The sequence below is a fragment of the Triticum dicoccoides genome, chromosome 7A (assembly GCF_002162155.2).
Source record: "Triticum dicoccoides isolate Atlit2015 ecotype Zavitan chromosome 7A, WEW_v2.0, whole genome shotgun sequence".
Classification (NCBI taxonomy): Eukaryota; Viridiplantae; Streptophyta; class Magnoliopsida; order Poales; family Poaceae; genus Triticum; species Triticum dicoccoides.
This window is the reverse complement of record NC_041392.1, coordinates 113,395,881-113,416,505: the sequence shown is the minus strand read 5'-3', so window position 1 is coordinate 113,416,505 and position 20,625 is coordinate 113,395,881. Positions and strand designations below refer to the sequence as shown.

At 41.1% G+C, this 20,625-nt stretch overlaps 1 protein-coding gene across 2 annotated transcripts; it reads left to right on the top strand.

Moving 5' to 3' along the window:
- The first annotated feature begins 9,742 nt into the window (after positions 1–9,742).
- LOC119331760 lies at positions 9,743–20,000 on the top strand. 2 transcript variants are annotated; one of them, XM_037604925.1, is made up of 6 exons: positions 9,743–9,829; positions 10,784–10,882; positions 17,830–18,462; positions 18,576–18,698; positions 18,829–18,945; positions 19,031–20,000. In XM_037604925.1, the coding sequence occupies exons 2-6, from the start codon at positions 10,799–10,801 to the stop codon at positions 19,679–19,681; spliced, it is 1,608 nt and encodes a 535-aa protein (XP_037460822.1). In that variant the 5' UTR covers positions 9,743–9,829; positions 10,784–10,798; the 3' UTR covers positions 19,682–20,000. The 2 variants fall into 2 exon arrangements, with proteins under 2 accessions (XP_037460822.1, XP_037460823.1); XM_037604926.1 differs by lacking the exon at positions 9,743–9,829 and adding an exon at positions 9,869–10,039.
- The last annotated feature ends 625 nt before the right edge of the window (positions 20,001–20,625 follow it).

Below are 20,625 nucleotides of genomic sequence, written 5' to 3'. Positions count from 1 at the left end.
TATTTTTATTCCTTACCTTTTTCTCCTGTTTAGTAATAAATAAATTATTTAGACTCTGTTTTTGTTGTGTTTTTGTGTTTAATTAGTGTTTGTGCCAAGTAGAACCATTGGGAAGACTTGGGGAAAGTCTTGTTGAACTTGCTGTAAAAAACAGAAACTTTAGCGCTCACGAGAACTGCTGTCATTTTTGTTTGAAGAGTGCTATTTAGTTAATTATTTTTGAAGATGATTAATAGATAAATTCCTCACGTCCATAAATTTATTTTAGAATTTTTGGGGTTCCAGATCTTGCGCTAGCTACAGATTACTACAGACTGTTCTGTTTTTGACAGATTCTGTTTTTCGTGTGTTGTTTGCTTATTTTGATGAATCTATGGCTAGTAAAATAGTTTATAATCCATAGAGAAGTTTGAATACAGTAGGTTTAACACCAATATAAATAAAGAATGAGTTCATTACAGTACCTTGAAGTGGTCTTTTGTTTTCTTTCGCTAACGGAGCTCACGAGTTTTCTATTTTGAGTTTTGTGTTGTGAAGTTTTCAAGTTTTGGGTGAACTCTTTTGATGGATTATGGAACAAGGAGTGGCAAGAGCCTAAGCTTGGGGATGCCCATGGCACCCCCAAGATAATCTAAGGACACCAAGAAGTCAAAGCTTGGGGATGCCCCGGGAGGCATCCCCTCTTTCGTCCACTTCCATCGGTAATTTACTTGGAACTATATTTTTATTCACCAACATGATATGTGTTTTGCTTGGAGCGTCTTGTATTATTTGTGTCTTTGTGTCTTAGTATGACACAATCATCCTTGCTGTACACACCTTTTGAGAGAGCCATACATGAATTAAAATTTGATAGAATACTCTATGTGCTTCACTTATATCTTTTGAGCTAAGTAGTTTTGCTGTATGTGCTTCACTTATATCTTTTGAGCGTTATAATTTTGCTCTATGTGCTTCACTTAGATATTTTAGAGCACGGTGGTGGATTTGTTTTAAAGAAACTATTGGTCTCTCATGCTTCACTTAAATTATTTTGAGAGTCTCTTAATAGCATGGTAATTTGCTTAATAACAATATGCTTGGTATTCAAGATTTGTGAAACTTTCTTTTGTGTCTGTTGAATACTAAGAAAAGATTGAAGCATGATAATTGTTTTGAGATATGGAGGTGATAATATTAAAGTCATGCTAGTTGAATAGTTGTGAATTTAAAGAATACTTGTGTTAAGGTTTGTGATTCCCGTAGCATGCACGTATGGTGAACCGTTATGTGATGAAGTCAGAGCATGATTTATTTATTGGTTGTCTTCCTTATGAGTGGCGGTCGGGGACGAGCGATGGTCTTTTCCTACCAATCTATTGTCCTAGGAGCATGCGCGTAATACTTTGCTTTGATAACTTCTAGATTTTTGCAATAAGTATATGAGTTCTTTATGACTAATGTTGAGTCCATGGATTATACGCACTCTCACCCTTCCACCTTTGCTAGCCTCTCTAATACCGCGCACCTTTCGCCGGTATTATACACCTACCATATACCTTCCTCAAAACAGACACCATACCTACCTATTATGGCATTTTCATAGCCATTCTGAGATATATTGCCATGCAACTTTCCACCGTTCCGTTCATGACACATCCATCATTGTCATATTGCATATCCCGGTACCCTGTCGGATGCATTCACATAGAGTCATATTTTGTTCTAAGTATCAAGTTGTAGTTGTCGAATTATAAGAAAAATAAAAGTGTGATGATCATCTTTACTAGAGCATTGTCCCAGTGAGGAAAGAATGATGGAGACTATGATTCCCCCATAAGTCGGGATGAGACTCCGGACGAAAAATATAAAGAAAGAGGCCAAAGAAGCCCAAATAGAAAGAGGCCATAAAAAAAGAGAAAAGGCCCAAATAAAAAAATGAGAGAAAAAGAGAGAAGGGACAATGTTACTATCCTTTTACCACACTTGTGCTTCAAAGTAGCACCATGATCTTCATAATAGAGAGTCTCTCATGTTATCACTTTCATATACTAGTGGGAATTTTTCATTATAGAACTTGGCTTGTATATTCCAATGATGGGCTTCCTCAAAAATTGCCCTAGGTCTTCATGAGCAAGCAAGTTGGATGCACACCCACTTAGTTTCTTTTTGAGCTTTCATATACTTATAGCTCTAGTGCATCCGTTGCATGGCAATCCCTACTCACTCACATTGATATCTATTGATGGGCATCTCCATAGCCCGTTGATACGCCTAGTTGATGTGAGACCATCTTCTCCTTTTTGTCTTCTCCACAACCACCATTCTATTCCACCTATAGTGTTATATCCATGGCTCACGCTCATGTATTGCGTGAAGATTGAAAAAGTTTTGAAAAAGTTAGAGTATGAAACAATTTCTTGGCTTGTCATCGGGGTTGTGCATGATTTAAATACTTTGTGTGGTGAAGATGGAGCATAGCCATACTATATGATTTTGTAGGGATAACTTTCTTTGGCCATGTTATTTTGAGAAGACATAATTGCTTTATTAGTATGTTTGAAGTATTATTATTTTTTATGTCAATATAAACTTTTGTCTTGAATCTTTCTAATCTGAATATTCATACCACAATTAAGAAGATTTACATTGAAATTATGCCAAGTAGCACTCCGCATCAAAAATTCTCTTTTTATCGTTTACCTACTCGAGGACGAGCAGGAATTAAGCTTGGGGATGCCTGATACGTCTCCAATGTATCTATAATTTTTGATTGCTCCATGCTATATTATCTACTGTTTTGGACTATATTGGGCTTTATTTTCCACTTTTATATTATTTTTGGGACTAACCTATTAACCGGAGGCCCAGCCCAGAATTGTTGTTTTTTGCCTATTTCAATGTTTCGGATAAACGGAATATCAAACGGAGTCCAAACGGAATAAAATCTTCGGGAATGTGATTTTCTCACCGAGCGTGATCCAGGAGACTTGGACCCTTCTCCAAGGAACAAAAGAGGCGGTCACGAGGGTGGGGGCGCGCCCCCCTGCCTCGTGGGCCCCTCGTTGCTCCTCCGGCGTACTTCTTCCTCCTATATATACACACGTAGCCCCAAACGATCAGAACAGGAGCCAAAAACCTAATTCCACCGCCGCAACTTTCTGTATCCACGAGATCCCATCTTGGGGCCTGTTCCGGAGCTCCGTCGGAAGAGGGCCGTCATCACGGAGGGCTTCTACATCATCATAGCCTCTCCGATGAAGTGTGAGTAGTTTACCTCAGACCTTCCGGTCCATAGTTAGTAGCTAGATGGCTTCTTCTCTCTCTTTGAATCTCAATACAAAGTTCTCCCCCTCTCTTGTGGAGATCTATTCGATGTAATCTTCTTTTTGCGGTGTGTTTGTTGAGGCCGATGAATTGTGGGTTTATGATCAAGTCTATCTATAAATAATATTTGAATCTTCTCTGAATTCTTTTATGTATGATTGGTTATCTTTGCACGTCTCTTTGAATTATCTATTTGGTTTGGCCAACTAGATTGGTAGTTCTTGCCATGGGAGAAGTGCTTAGCTTTGGGTTCGATCTTGCGGTGTCCTTACCCAGTGATAGAAGGGGCAGCAAGGCGCGTATTGTATCGTTGCCATCGAGGATAACAAGATGGGGTTTATTTCATATTGCATGAATTTATCTCTCTACATCATGTCATCTTGCTTAAGGCGTTACTCTGTTTTTAACTTAATACTCTAGATGCATGCTGGATAGCGGTCGCTGAGTGGAGTAATAGTAGTAGATGCAGAATCGTTTCGATCTACTTGTCACGGACGTGATGCCTATATACATGATCATACCTAGATATTCTCATAACTATGCTCAATTCTGTCAATTGCTCAATAGTAATTTGTTCACCCACCGTAGAATACTTATGCTCTTGAGAGAAGCCACTAGTGAAACCTATGGCCCCCGGGTCTATTCTCATCATATCAATCTCCATTACTTTAATCTTGCTTTGCTTTTTTACTTTGCCTTTACTTTTTTACTTTGCATCTTTATACCAAAAATATTATATCTATCAGATCTCACTCTCGTAAGTGACCGTGAAGGGCTTGACAACCCCTAATCGCGTTGGTTGCGAGTAGCTATCGCTTTGTGCAGGTACGAGGGACTTGAGCGTGGGCTCCTACTGGATTGATACCTTGGTTCTCAAAAACTAAGGGAAATACTTACGCTACTCTACTGCATCATCCCTTCCTCTTCGGGGAAAACTAACGCAAGCTCAAGACGTAGCAGCCGGCAGCTGGAATTCTGGGCTGGAAGAGGAGCAAATATTAAAGACCTATTCTGCACAACTCCAAAATTCCTGAAACTCCACGGAAGTCAGTTTTGGAATATATTAAAAATATTGGGTGAAGAAAGCACCAGAGGGGAGCCAGCCACCGTCCACGAGGGTGGGGGCGCACCCTACCCCCTAGGCGCGCCTCCTGCCTCATGGGCCACCTGGCAGGCCCCCGGGGCTCATCTTATGGTATAAGGTGTCTTTTGCCCTGGAAAAATTAAGAAGGAAGCTTTCGGGAGGAAGCGTCGTCGTCTCGAGGCGGAACCTTGGCGGAACCAATCTAGGGCTCCGGAGGAGCTGTTCTGCAGGGGAAACATCCCTCCGGGAGGGGGAAATCGTCACCATCATCATCACCATCGATCCTCTCATCGGGAGGGGGTCAATCTCCATCAACATCTTCACCAGCACCATCTCCTCCCAAACCCTAGTTCATCTCTTGTATCCGATCTTTGTCTCAAAACCTCATATTGGTACTTGTGGGTTTCTAGTAGTGTTGATTACTCCTTGTAGTTGATGCTACTTGGTTTATTCGGTGGAAGATTATATGTTCAGATCCTTTATGCATATTAATACCCCTCTGATTATGAGCATGAATATGATTTGTGAGTAGTTACGTTTGTTCCTGAGGACATGGGAGAAGTCTTGCTATAAGTAGTCATGTGAATTTGGTATTCGTTCGATATTTTGATGAGATGTATGTTGTCTTTCCTCTAGTGGTGTTATGTGAACGTCGACTACATGACACTTCACCATTGTTTGGGCCTAGGGGAAGGCATTGGGAAGTAATAAGTAGATGATGGGTTGCTAGAGTGATAGAAGCTTAAACCCTAGTTTATGCGTTGCTTCGTAAGGGGCTGATTTGGATCCATATGTTTCATGCTATGGTTAGGTTTACCTTAATTCTTCTTTCGTAGTTGCGGATGCCTGCGAGGGGTTAATCATAAGTGGGATGCTTGCCCAAGGAAGGGCAGTACCCAAGCACCGGTCCACCCACATATCAAATTATCAAAGTAACGAACGCGAATCATATGAGCATGATGAAAACTAGCTTGACGATAATTCCATTGTGTCCTTGGGAGCGCTTTCCTTTATATAAGAGTTTGTCCAGGTTTGTCCTTTGCTACAAAAAGGATTGGGCCACCTTGTTGCACCTTGTTTACTTTTGTTACTTGTTACTCGTTACAAATTACCTTATCACAAAACTATCTGTTACTGATAATTACAGTGCTTGCAGAGAATACCTTACTGAAAACCGCTTGTCATTTCCTTCTGCTCCTCGTTGGGTTCGACACTCTTACTTATCGAAAGCACTACGATAGATCCCCTATACTTATGGGTCATCACACACTCATCTCATTCATGCGACCAATACATGCACATATGCTTGGTAGATGTCACTAGTCCCCAATCATTTGTTAGTTAGACCAAAAATGACATAAGGCTAAGATGTGCTTCTAGATTCATTTATCCAACTACAAATGATTTGTTATGAAAAAAGATCCTAGATAGCTCATGAACACTTAACTCGTTGTTCTTAGAAAACCACAAACATGACTCTCCCAGTTGTTCCCTCTAAACTGACCCAAACACTTACCTAAAATGAAAATGGCATTTTCTAGTTTTTTTATTTGTCGAGATGTTGGCAATGTTAGAAGTTCCCAACTTTTTTTATAGAAGTGCTTGCAGCAGATTTGCTACCTATACTGGTCAACTTTCATAAGTACTCACTGCCCATGGAGTCCACTTCTTTACTTCTACTAGGTGGTAATTGTGCATGCATAAGGCACATTCCATTAACATGACGGAAATATATTTACTTTCATTAACATAACAAAAAATATTAAAAATTTACAAGGTGTGTTTTGTCGGTGTTCTACGTAGTAGCCCAACAAAGGCATTTTTTGCTAACATAGTTTACATTGATGGAATAATATCTTTTTGCAATGTACCAATGCTAAGTATCCCATAGAATCAAAATAGTACCACATACACTCTTCCTTTTCTTTTGTGATTTTTCTTTTCCTCGGGTAACCGTTGTTCTAGAAACTGCGGTCCATGATTGACTTTTCGTCACAACATATTGTGCCAAGTTAGACCAAGCTCCAAGCAAAGCCATGAGAAAGACTTGGAGCATCCATATCCACACCAGCCATACGGACCTGTTGGTTTCTGCTCTCCACTCTTTTATAAGCATATTTTGCCATTGTCCCCAACATCGCCTATATGTATGTGTGTGCTAAGGGCATTTTTATTCAATTAGTGATATAAAATTGGAAACAAACTATTTCAATTACACTAGCAATAGATTTTAAGGGCCTACTGCATTCAAAGGATTTTCGTATAAATCTTGAAGAACTAGAATCATTAGAAATTTTCCTATTTGTTTTTAGCAAAAATGAGTTCTTTGATTTGTGTGACCGCATCCCATAATTTTTTCCCTATAAATTCTTTGGCACTACATTTTGTATGAGTGTTTTCATTCGCTCAAACCACCTGGAAACAATCCTCCCGTTCCGCTTGTGATGTAGTTAAATAAACCAAAATCTCCAAATATTCAAAATTATTTCCCCTTTTAGAAGGATTTCACATTATTCCTAACTCTAGTTTTTAGAATCTTACAAATCAAAGTGACGCAGTCCAACTACCTCATCCGTGTTTATGAGTGATGCACCAAAAGTCCAAATATATAAAGGTATTTGAGAGTTGCAAGGTTGTCCTACGACTACGGGAATGCATATCTAAACATTGAAAATATGTCAATCGAGTCACCAGAGGCTTTATCCGTACAACACAAGCTTTGATCCACACATGTGCCTTGTTGGTTTACCACCGCAACTTTGGTAATATGTTTGCAAAATACCTCCTAAAAAAACATGTCTTCTAATTTCATGGCTCTTCCAGTGTCGCTACATTGGTTGATATTATGCTTCGATTTACTAAAAAAATGTCTCCCTTAGCGCACACACAAAATTAATGGCGACGAGTATAACATGAATACGCAGAGCATGCAAGAGTGGGTGAATAGCGAGAGAGCATGAGTCGTCATATAGGTAAGACTGGAACCCTATAAAAGACCGGGTACGATGCGAGGCGAGGGGTAGGAATGGGAGAGGGTGCGGCTGCCTGACGATGCATATCGATCGAGGGAGTGCGTAGTTCTCGCTTGAGCGAGAATGAGGGACACATCCGCATGTTTCAGACGGGTTTTTCGGTTGGCTTTTTTGTGTGTTGTCTGCGGGGTCGTGAGAGGTTGAGGCGAGGAAAGCCTTGAAAAAACGAAAGCGGGAGGTGGGTTAGGTTCAAGGAATATCAATGGAGGAGGGAGGGCAATCGACCCAGAGGTGGGATGATAGGACCAAACGACGTACGTATACACCTTTAACAATAGAGATTTTTTTACATGGCTTTAATAATAGAGATAGATAGATATATACTGTATATCTCTAACACACCTAAAAGTGGAGTATTTTGTACTTATACTTATGGGTAGAAAGAAGATATTATGCTAGATTTTGTTATTAAATAATAAATCCCTAATAATAAAGCAGCTACTGTAATTGTGCATGCATAAGGCACATTCCATTAACATGACAGAAATATATTTACATTTCATTAACATAACAAAAATTATTAAAAATTTACAAGGTTTGTTTTGTTGGTGTTCTACGCAGTATCCCAACAAAGACATTTTTTGCTAATATAGTTTACATTGATGGAATAATATTTTTTTGCAATGTACCAATGCTAAGTATCCCATAGAATCAAAATAGTACCACATACACTCTTCCTTTTCTTTTGTGATTTTTCTCTTCCTCGGGTAACCGTTGTTCCAGAAACTGCTTTCCACGATTGACTTTTCATCGCATCGCAACATATTGTGCCAAGTTAGACCAAGCTCCAAGCAAAGCCATGAGAAAGACTTGGAGCATCCATATCCACATCAGCCATTTGGACCTGTTGGTTTCTGCTCTCCACTCTTTCATAAGCATATTTTGCCATTGCCCCCAACATCGCCTATATGTATGTGTGTGCTAAGGGCTTTTTTATTCAATTAGTGATAGAAAATTGGAAACAAACTATTTCAATTACACTAGCAATAGATTTAAAGGGCCTACTGCATTCAAAGGATTTACATATAAATCTTGAAGAACTGGAATCATTAGAAATTTTCCTATTTTCTTTTAGCAAAAATGAGTTCTTTGATTTGTGTGACCGCATCCCATAATTTTCCCCTATGAATTCTTTGGCACTACATTTTGTGCGAGTGTTTTCATTCGCTCAAACCACTTGGAAACAATCCTCCCGTTCCGCTTGTGATGCAGTTAAATAAACCAAAATCTCCAAATATTCAAAATGATTTCCCCTTTTAGGAGGATTTCACATTATTCCTAACTCTAGTTTTTAGAATCTTACAAATCAAAGTGACGCAGTGTCTTTGCCATCAGTATCAATGCTAGTCCAACTACCTCATCCGTGTTTATGAGTGATGCACCGAAAGTCCAAATATATAAAGGTATTTGAGAATTGCAAGGTTGTCCTACGACTACGTAAATGCATATTTAAACATTGAAAATGCGTCAATCGAGTTACCAGAGTCTTTATCCGTACAACACAAGCTTTGATCCACACATGTGCCCTGTTGGTTTACCACCGCAACTTTGGTAATATGTTTGCAAAATACCTCCTCAAAAAGCATGTCTTCTAATTTCATGGCACTTCCATTGTCGTTACATTGGTTGATATTATGCTTCGATTTACTAAAAAAATATGTCTCCCTTAGCACACACACTAAATTAATGGCAACGAGTATAACATGAATATGCAGAGCATGCAAGAATGGGTGAATACGCGAGAGAGCATGAGTCGATGTATAGGTAAGACTGGAACCCTATAGAAGACCGGGTACAATGCGAGGCGAGGGGTAGGAATGGGAGAAGATGCGGCTGCCTGACGATGCATATGGGTTGAGGGAGTGCGTAGTTTTCGCTCGAGCGAGAAAGATGGACACGTCCGTATGTTTCAGACGAGTTTTTCGGTTTGCTTTTTTATGCGCTGTCTGTGGGGTCGTGATAGGTTGAGGCGAGGAAAGCCTTGAAAACCCGAAAGCGGGAGGTTGGTTCGGTTCACAGGATGAAACGATGTATGTATACACCTTTAATAATAGAGATTTTTTTGCACGGCTTTAATAATAGAGATAGATAGATATATACTGTATATCTCTAACACACATGACACATTAAAGTGGAGTATTTTGTACTTATACTTACGGGTAGAAAGAAGATATTATGCTCGATTTTGTTATTAATAATAAATATTTATCAAGCCCAAGCGGCAAACCCTCAGGCCCATTTCACTTGTGTGTGTCACGCTTTCCATTTCCCATCTACCTCCCTTGCTCGCATCTCCAGTTTTCCACCTGCTTTCCTCTGCACCGCCCAACCACGCCGCCGCGGCAGCTCCAGCCGCCGGCGCCGCCCCTCTCACGGGGCGCCACCGCTCCGGCTGCGCCGGATCTAGGTACACACCGTGATCCCACCCCACTCACCAACCCACAAACACAACACACACTGGTTCCGCCATCGACCTTTCCGGCTGCTGCCGCTCGTCTCCGACGAGAGCGGGAGCCGTTGAGGCAGCGGCTTTGCGCCTACGCTGTTCCTGTCACGAAGGGGGCCGTCTCGTTTCCACCCTGGCACCGCAAGAGGAGGAAATACAGCAAGATCTAGGGTTTAATTACCTCTGACTTCTCGTGCGATTTGTTGCTCTTTTTGGTACAAAGCTGCGATTAATTTCACCGAAATCTGGCAATCGGTTGTTGAGATCTCGATTTTTTGGTGGATCCAGTGTTTGACATTAGCAGGAAGTTGCAAGTGCATTAGTGGAAAGTTGAAAGTGTTCTGTTGAATTTTGGTGCATACTGTTTTATTGAGAAATTGGGTCCCGGATCTCTGGAAATCTGCTAAAACATTGCTGGAAATTAGCATGATAAGTTTGCTAAAATGTTTTTTTCTTCTGGAAGTTCATCCTAAGTTTCTGAAACTTCACGTAATTTAATTTGAAGTACAGTTTCGTTTATTTTGTCTGAAATCTCGTGGCGTACAGTTCAGACTTGTTGAAAGGTGGTGTGAATTCTTATAAAAGTTGATTTAAACCTCTGTTTGTGGCAAGTTCTTCTTTTTGTCTTTGTTTCAGTTTTGAGAGCCAGCACAAGTCGGCATAATGTCTAAAATGGAAATCTGACAGCTCAATGTGGCTGTTGGAAAGGAACGGCTGGCTTTCTCCTGAGCAGTGACCCGTAGCTAGAAAACTTGCTAATGAGTAATTAGATGTTTGGTGATCTCAGCCCATGAGTTATCAGATTCCAAACAATGCATGTTTTGGGCAAAATTCCCATGAATCTTCGTTATGGCAGGAATATAATACATACTTAATATAGTCTTGTTTCCTGAACTCCTTTATTTCTTGAAACAGAGGGCGCAACACAAGATGGTGCATCTAAGATTTACTGGTGCGTCCGATAGTCGCTCAAGCAGATCACGAGAGACTATAGGTGATGTGATACATGGCAAGGTATGCTCTGTGTGTTATTCAGCCCTAGGACATAAGTTTACGATCGCTTTAGAATATATATACATGTTCAACTGGTGTTTATGCAAACATTCTTTTGCATGTGAAACATTTCCTGTATTTGTACAATGATGGGTACTTTATGTGGAATTTTACATGATACATGAATAAACTGAATTCATCATTGGTGGGAGAGTTAGGCTGAGTAACAACAAGTGGTTTTAGTTCGATTGGGAAGCGTATTACTACTTTACTAGTGAGCACAGAAGCCACACAAATGATTGTGTGCTGCTTTTTCTTAATCGTTCACTTTTAAAATGGGTAGGGCCTTCTTTCTAAAAAAATCCTTGGTGGAAACGGGATGCTAATTGTGAAATTTCGGGAACCACTTTTGTACTATTCCTTTTTTTCTTCGCTTTTCTGATTATTTTGCAGTCTCAGAAAATTGTTTCGAGATGTTCCCAAAATTTGGAGATATACTTAAAGAAAGCAGCGATTGACTTTTTTTGGGGGAAGAGCTTTTAAAAAGATATGAGACGTATTTTTGGATATTTGCTAATCATTTTCGAGCAAAAATTCACACATCTTCCCACACACCAGTTTCTGAAAGTCTAGATCTACTGTTTCATGCTCAACAACAAAGAAATAGAAAATATGCAACAGTCAACTACTGTTGGATATGCTTTTCAGAAATTATGTAGCGAGCTTTCAACATTTTCAGATTCACTTAAAAAAGGATGTACTTTCACAAAGTTGATGCATTTCAAGTATTTTTATGAGCTTTTAAAATCTTATGAAATGAGCTTCCAAAAGTTTGCTAACCAAGTTTTATTTAAAAGAGAGGCGACTGCCCAGCCTTAAGATGAGGCTCTTACAAGTGAACAGCAAGTTCGAGTATGAGAGAAGCTAAAAAAGTCTCGATACAAGGCCGCAGGCCAGACATAGTGACACAGTGCATGCGAATACCGAGAAGAAGAACAAAGCGGTCACACTCGGACCTTCAACACCACCTCCAGCATGTGCGAGGCTTACTCCCTAGCCATTGTGGTTTCGTCATGAAGTGGCTCGAAGGACTTGGCACCTTGAGCGAATCCTACTGATAAAAAGATCAAGACGCTGTCAATCCCGCGAACGCCCCAAGAGTCTCCATAGCTACAACAACACGACATTTTTGTACACAAGATCACTCGAGTGTTTAAAAACGTGTCCCGCCATCAATGCTTTGTTGCGAGCCATCCATACGTTGAATAAGACGATGAAAGTCCGCAAATCCGGCAGGGTTCCACGAGCATCCCGTGGCATCCCGAATAACACTCCACATAAATCGAGCCACGATGCAGCGAAAAAGAATAAGGTTGCACGACTCATCGTTGCCGCACCACATACACTTTCCATTACCCGGACCATGTCGCCTAAGAACTTGGTCACGGCCGGGGATTTGATTCCAGCCACTTGCTAGAGGAAAATCTTGGCCTTAGCCAGAATCCTAGCCTTCCACAGCCCACACGCGCCCCACCTAGGTACTGCTTTAAATATCTCTCGGTATAGAGAGTCCGTGAAAAAAAAACTGGACAGCTCAAGACGCGAAGATACCTCGTCCCTGTCCTGATTAATATGGACACTCTCCAAGTCGCGCCTAAGGCTTTGCCAATCCGTCGCTTCCATGTGGCCTAGAGATCACCTAAACCCTGGTTTCCAACAACTACCATCCCACATATCTGCCACCCTGGCGTCTGGGGCATCACTGACGGCGAAGAGCCTAGGGTATGATTCTCATAGAGGCATGTCCCTAATCCAAACATCCCACCAAAATTGGGCCAGTTGCCCATTGCCAACCTGAAATCTCGACCCCAACCCGAGAAGGTGTTGGACTTTCCCAACAGCTTCTGCAAATTGCGTCTGCTTCACATTTGCATTAATCTCAATCCCCTTGTTCGGAAGGTATTTATTCCTAAATATCTGAAGCCAGAGGCCCCCTTGACCGGTTAATTTTCCATGCCCACTTTTCAATACGACACCAATTCATTATCTTGGTGTTGATCACTCCCAAACCAAGTCTCAAAAAAATTAGTTTGCATCTTTCAACACACCATATTTTGAAAGGCTTCTTGTTTTTGTCAGATGACACGAATGAAAAACTGCAGCTATCAGCCATTTACAAGCTAATGGGAAATATCTATTGTGCTTTCAAAAAATCATGATGTGTTTTTACATTTTTCGCTAGGACTTAGTTTGCGTCCTCTCATTAGTTTTTCTCTTCTTTAAAATACTCAAAAGACTTCTTTTTAATCAAAGCCCTATAGCATCTGCATCGTTGAGTTTAGACAAAGGCTAAAAGGGACAATTCACCTAACATCATAAGGTCAACTGGGAGGTACTAAGTAATGCTAAGCTTGTTGTTTCTTATTTTGTTGAATAAAAAATTGAAACAGAAGGTACCATCTTAACAAATGTGTATGTTGTGCTTAAGAGACGTGATTGAAAAATACACAAATATACATAATATTTCCGCCATAGCTGGTTTTGATGCAGATCAGACCTCGAGGTGAGGCTCAATTCATTGTTAGCCCGTGGTTAGCCCAATCTGTCGCAGCACTCTCCTACATACCAACAAGTAGCAGTTGCCAGATTTTAAATGGTGTTCGCAAATCCCCGAGGAAACAACACACCGACCCCTCGAAACGAAGGAATAACATGGACAAACCATATAGTGTCACCTTGTAATCTCACACCGTGGTAGAGGCTTTTTCATGGATTCTTCTAGAAACTTGGGAATTTTTACATAGCTTTCCCAGAACTGTATAAGAGGACTTTAACCCCCAAAACACTTGGTGTCTATTAATCAAATATAACCTGTCTTACATGGTACACACCTTGCTGTTTATAGTGTACAGCCGACTTTCTAATCTTGACATACACGTTTTGACCGATATGGTATTCTCGCGTACCAACATGGAAAGAAGCAATCTTATCTAAATATTCCGCTACTACTACTAAATGAAGCTGTCAAGTAAAGCTTGGGCTCCATGCACCATCTTAATCTCACATGATAGGCGGCCTCCACCCAAAATTGCATAAAGAGAATGAGTTGAGAGAACCTCGTGTCAGTCTTGCAGTTCTTCTCTTTACCTATAAGAAAAATAAGCAATAACTCTAATCTTATTTTGATCACTTCTATTTGAACAAGCGATCCACATTTTCTAATGTCCACGTGAAGGTGTAGGAATAGGAGTTCTTTGTATCTCTTCCTTGATTCTTTCTTTGGAACAGAAAAAATCAAGCCTTCGTAAGTTTTCATGCAGCTGGATTCTGTCTCTTATAGTATTCTGCTATTTGCATGGAAGCCACATATGTTCAAAATTGGAAACTGGTTGTCCTTTGCGTATACGTCATGCACAAACGAAGTCTTCTTCACTCTAGCATGTTCGATGCACCACACAGCATGCATAGCCATCATAGCAGTCAGGACTTTGGCCTCCTCACCTCCATCACTAAACTATTTTTTTGGCACATAAATAACTCTAATTTTGAGTTTACTGGGAGCACCCACAGCTTCAGTAAGTCCACTAGGGGACGCTATATCAGGTTGGGTATCGAAAAGAAATACATGGCATTTTTGTGCAACGAACCTTATTTTATTCATTTGGTCTACTCTTTGCAGCCCCCTTGCAGCTGACATTCTATACACAGTCAAAGTCAAACATTTTCAATAAAACTTTGGCTGTAAAAAACTAGGATTAGGTAATTGAAAACATATTAATATTTTTTGTCAACAGTGATCTAAAGTTAGTGACGATTATACAGGATTTGCTTTTCTGTGCAGTGGAAAGCCCTTGGCCAGGTGGGTTATGCGTTTTTTGTGCAGTGGAAAGCCCTAGGCCAGGTGGTCAGCCCAACACAAATGAAAACATTACAGCTACCAAACCATTTTCTGCACAAGTTTTTGTGAAATATGTACTAGGCTTTCAAAAAAGGCAATGTATCGGGTGAAAACTGTTGTTCAGTAAAAGTCTGGAAACTTTCCCTTCTAACCATCAGATCTAAAATGACGGTATTACACAAGAGGTGGGATACCCCTTAGCCACTTAAAACCCTTCACAAAACCCCCCTCACATGTCTTAATCTGGTTGTACAACTTCATCTCCTGCCTCCGATCCGCTCTAATCCCTGTCAAAACACATCACCGCCAGAGCTCAACAGGGACCCTGCTCTCGCGACGCCGAGCAATGAGCTCGAGCCTACCACTTTCCAGTCCTGCTTTTGGGGCTATGTCTTGATGCCCGACCAACTCGCAGAATGGCAATTCTTGAAAGCGGCGATGGCTGGCGAGCAAATGCTACATGGCAGGGGATTTCAAAACAATATGTGATCTTCCTTGCTGCACACGCCCTTGCTGGCTCGCTCTCTCGACTGCTTCCGAGGGACACCACAGCAGGCCCCTGCCCCCACATGCCGCAGACCATGAGACGGCTCAGGAACCCCTCTGCGGAAAACTAACTTAGTTGCTTTCTTTAATTAGTTGAGATCTGCACCTAGAGTTCATTTCTCTGCTCAATTTCTCCCATGTTTGCTACTTGTTGTAGAGTCAGTTCGGCAATGTGAGCTAATTGTGTCATGAATCTGATTTTTTTTACTGTGTATCATGATTCATGACATCAGAGTTCAGACTTCGGCCGTTTTATTAGAACCTAAGAAACCTCATTGGAATTAGACTCTATTTGCCTTTAAACTGACCTGCAAGTTCTTTTACTCAGGAGCTTGCAGTCGTAGCCCCTAATTTCCTTGAAACTGAAATTGATTGCAAGAAGCTCTCGAGGGTTCAGATTGATTGGAAGAAGCTGGCTCCCTGGGACAGATTTCAAACAAAGTATTATCTGCAACTCTGAGAGGCAATACTGCAATAGTGATCCAATCTCACTTCCAACCGTTCACCATTGTTGCAAAGTCCAAATCAGCTCCGCGCCTTGGCTGAGTCTCATGCCGGAGCTGCTGTGCGCAGAATCCATCCATTTTAGATCTGATGGTTAGGAGGGAAACTTTCCAGATTTTCACTGAACAACCGTTTTCGCCCTTGCCTACAAAAAATCATGATGAGTTTTTAAATTTTTCGCTAGGACTTGGTTTGATTCCCTAACATTAGTTTCTCTCTTTAAATTACTCAAAAAGCCTTTCTTTTAATCAAAGCCCTATAGCATCCGCATTGTTGAGGTTAAACAAAGGCTAAAAGGGACAATTCACCTAGCATCGTAGGATCAATTGGGAGGTTCTAAGTAATGCTAAGCTTGCTGTTTCTTATTTTGTTAAATAAAAATGGAAACAAAAGGCACCATCTTAACACATGTGTACGTTGTGCTTAAAAGATGTGATTGAAAAAGACACAAAGATACATAATGTTTCCACCATTGCTGGTTATGATGCGGATCAGACCTTGAGGAGAGGCTCGATTCAATGTTAGCCCAATCTTTCGGGAACTCTCCTGATCTCCTCCATACTCACTAGTGGTTGCTAGATTTTAAATGGTCTTTGCAAATCCCCGAGGAAACAACACCCGACCCCTCGAATCGAAGGAATAACATGGACAGACCATATAGTGTCACCTTGTAATCTCACACCGCGGGAGAGGCTTATGCATGGATTCTGAAACTTGGGAATTTTTACATAGCTTTCCCGGAACTGTAGAAGAGGACTTTAACCCACAAACACATGGTGTCTATTAATCAAACATAACATGTCTTACATGGCACACACCTTGGCTGTTTATAGTTTACGGCCGACTTTCTAATCTTGACCCACACGTTTTGACCGATATGGAACTCTCACATACCAACATGGAAAGAAGCAATCTTATGTCTAATTTAAAGATTTTGCTACTACTACTAACTGAACCTAACAAGTAAAGCTTGGACTCCATGCGCCATCTTAATCCTCGTGCCAGTCTTGCAGTTCTTCTCTTTACCTAGAAGAAAAAGAAACATTAACTCTAAACTTATTTTTATCGCTTGCTATTTGAACAAGCCATGGACAGGGGTGTGTGAAGTTAGCTATCCATGTGCCAGAACCATGAGTTGGTTTCGAGATCTTATGGGTTTCAACTCTAGCCTGCCCCTATGAGTTGTTGTTGTTCCACATTTTCTGATGTCCACGTGAAGGTGTTGTTCTACATTTTCTGATGGCCACGTGAAGGTTTAGGAATAGGAATTCTTTGTATCTCTTCCTTGATTCTTTCTTCGGAACCGAACAAAACAAGCCTTCACAATTTTCCATGCAGCCGGACTCCACCTCTTATAGTCTTCTGCTATTATTTGCAAGCCTTCACAATTTTCCATTCAGCCGGACTCCACCTCTTATAGTCTTCTGCTATTATTTGCATGGAAGTCATGTATGTTCAAAATTGGACAATGGTTGTCCTGCGCACATACGTCCTGCACAAATGAAGTTTCTCCACTCTAGCATGTTCAATGCCCAACACAGCATTCATCGCCATTGTAGCAATCAGGACTTTGGCCTCCTCACCTCCATCACTATTTTTTGGGGCACATAAATATCTCTAATTTGAGTTTATTGGGAACACACGCAGCTTCAGTAAGTCCACTAGGGGACCCTATCAGGCTGGGCATCGAAAAAAAATACATGGCATTTTTGTGCAACGAACGTTATTGTATTCATTTTATCTTCTCTGTACGGCCCCCTTGCAGCTGGCATTCTAGACACAGTCAATGTCAAAACATTTTCAATAAGACTTTGGCTGCAACATCTAAAAAAACTAGGATTAGGTAACATGTAAACCGTATGAACATTTTTTTGTCAACGGTGATCTAAAGTCAGTGACGATTATACAAGATTTGATTTTTTGTGCAGTGGAAAGCCCTAGGCCAGGTGGTTATGCCTTTTCTTTTTCTTTACTATAAGCTCTCTTTCTTTCTTAAAGAAAATTCCCCCCCTCCGTGCAGGCCATCACCACAAAGTTATCTCTTCCAAAAATCCGGACTATCATTAAGAAGTTGACTCCTAGACAGAGGGACTTGGTCAGGGCTCGCGGATTTGGAACAATGCTGGATATTAATTGCTCTCAGTTGCCAAGGGATTTGGGAGTTCGCCTAGCGATCTGGTTTGATTGTGACAGTCGAACTGTAAATGTTCCAAATGTTGGCAGCTTTGAGATAAACCCTTTCACAGTCCACCAGATTCTTGGCATACCGTTGGGTCGCCGGTTAATTGACAAGATAGCAACAAGTGAGGCCAGGAGGGTCATTGCTGAAGACACCGGAATACATTCTACTGGGCCTAGCATTTCACACTTGATGAAGTTATTGTCCGATGACCTCCCCGATGAGAAGTTCCTTAGAATCTTCATGCTCATTTTATTGTCAACCTTCCTGTGTCCAACCAGCCACTCCTGTGCGAGCCCAGACTACTTCAATGGCATTGTTGAGACTGATGATATCGCCAGCTATGACTGGTGCAGCTTTGCATTAGACTGGTTAGTGGAAAAGATCAGACAGTTTCAGATCTCCTTGTCCAAGCCAACCATGAAAGGTAAAGAGCAGTCTATCTCTCTTGGAGGATGCTTGATGATTCCTTTGGTGAGTTATTGCCGCTTACATAAATCTTCTATGTGCATTCTTTAATTTCTTATCATTTCTTGAAGGTGGATGTTTTTCCTTGATATATGCTTTTTGTAATGGACATGGTGTAGGTAATGTTCTTTGATTATCTCGATCTAAAAGGAACAAAGATTCGCAACTGCATCCCACGGTTACCAGCTTGGGATGATAAAGCCATCAGCGCGTTTGACAATATAAATTTTGCACAACTAAAGGTTAGTTAAAACTCTCTGTATGTCTTTTTCCATCTCTTTTTTTCTTCTCTGTTTCCATGTTTCTCTATGCTTCTCAGAATTTTTTGTCCTTTTTTACTCACCGTGCTCATTTTGGGTTTCCCTTTTTCAGTTCAAAGACATAACTAAAACATGTTTCATGGAAAAGCCATCATGTACTCCATCGTCTCATTCTTTGCCAAATGGAGTTGCTCAGTTCATCGACGGACTTATCCCATCTGATGATGATGTGAGTATATGGAGTATCTACTGTTTTCTAACAATGTGCTGTCTCTACTCTTTTCTAACAATGTGTCATGATTTTCATGTCTCAGTTCAGGGCAAAGATGAAGGAGATGTGCGCCGAATTTTACAAGACGTCAATGGATGCATGCCTTAATGCACTACAGCCTGTCCTTGCAAAGCAGATGTGCACAATGGTTGAAACTATTCAGAACCAGGTCAATAACAGAGCTTCATCATCTTCAGCACCACCAGTCAATGAACTCACCTGCAAGGAATGTAACTCACAGAAATGCACAATGCGGGATGGTGTATCCGCCACACCGCTCCAAACAGTTATAGATGCAGAGTTTCACAATCCTTCAGTGGGTCCAGCACTGGGTACGGTAGAGAGCACTGGTGGTGGTGATATATTTCATTACGACCCAACTGATGAAGATGTGGTTAATGTCCTGCTGCAATTACGCCACCATGGAGGATCTGTTATGAGGGATACACCTTTTGGTGCCCTCGTCGCTGACCAAGCTGTTGCCATGTCAAGTGAACAAGATTTTGGTACGGAGGATCCGCCGTCAGCTGGTACTGAAGGTGGACACCCAGAAAGCAATCAAATTTCTGCTGCTGAATGCTCCAGGGCCTCCAAGAGGCACATTGACCTCGCTGCTTACATTGATTCTGAATCTGAATCCTCTAGGCCCCTGAAAATTCAGAAAACCAGAAATTCAGCTTGCGGAGACAAATAGAAACGTCGGGCTGGTAATGATTTTGCAAAACAGGTCCTAAACCCCAAACCTCCCCAGGTTTCTGCATCGATACCAGAACGCATGAGAACTAATCCCAAATCCTGAACGATTCGGTTGGGTGCTTTTGCAAAATTTGTACTGGAATTATCCTGCTCTGTTGCTAGCTGAAGCCTGACAATCAAAATGGCTGAAGTTATCTTGTCGTTCTAAAAGAGTGAAGTACATGGTTTGGTGGACTATAGAGAATATTGTTGTAAAATTTTGTTGGAAGTTGTATTCTCTCGAACTGCAATGTTATTCTGCCTGATGGATGTGGATCTGAACCCTGAAATCACATGCTCTCCTCATTCTGCTCTTATGCTTCTTGTTACAGTTTTTTTTTTACGTCTCAGAGGTTAGAGGACTCTGATAATAACGTCACTTTTAGGAAATTGTTAATCTCTCGACTTGATAGTACCATTTTTATCAGTATTGTCCCGTCCTCAGACATCACCAAGGAACTTTTTCCTTGTCTGCACCTTTCCCTGAAAATAAAAGAACTTCAGAAAACACATGCATAGATTTTTCCTAAAAAAAACAAGAGTCTTAAATTTTTCTTGGTTTATATACATTGAGCATAATAGAAAGCTTCTTCGTCCGACTCGACCGTCACGGCAATTCGTGGCCATTTCTCTCAACTACCAAGTACCAAGTACCACTAACCTCTCCTCATGTGCTACCAGTAGTAGTACAAGTAATAGACAGGTCGACCAGGTGGTTAGACATACGAATATACAGATTAAAGTGATGCATGTGCCTTGCCCTTCTTCTCCCCCCCTTCCCTTGGTCTCGATTCTCAAAAGCAGATCGACGAGAAACAAAAAACAAAAGAGAGAGGGCAAGGCTCATCCCCACGCCGACAAAAAGGCCAGTGAGTAGTACTGTACTACTCACACTAGTGTAGT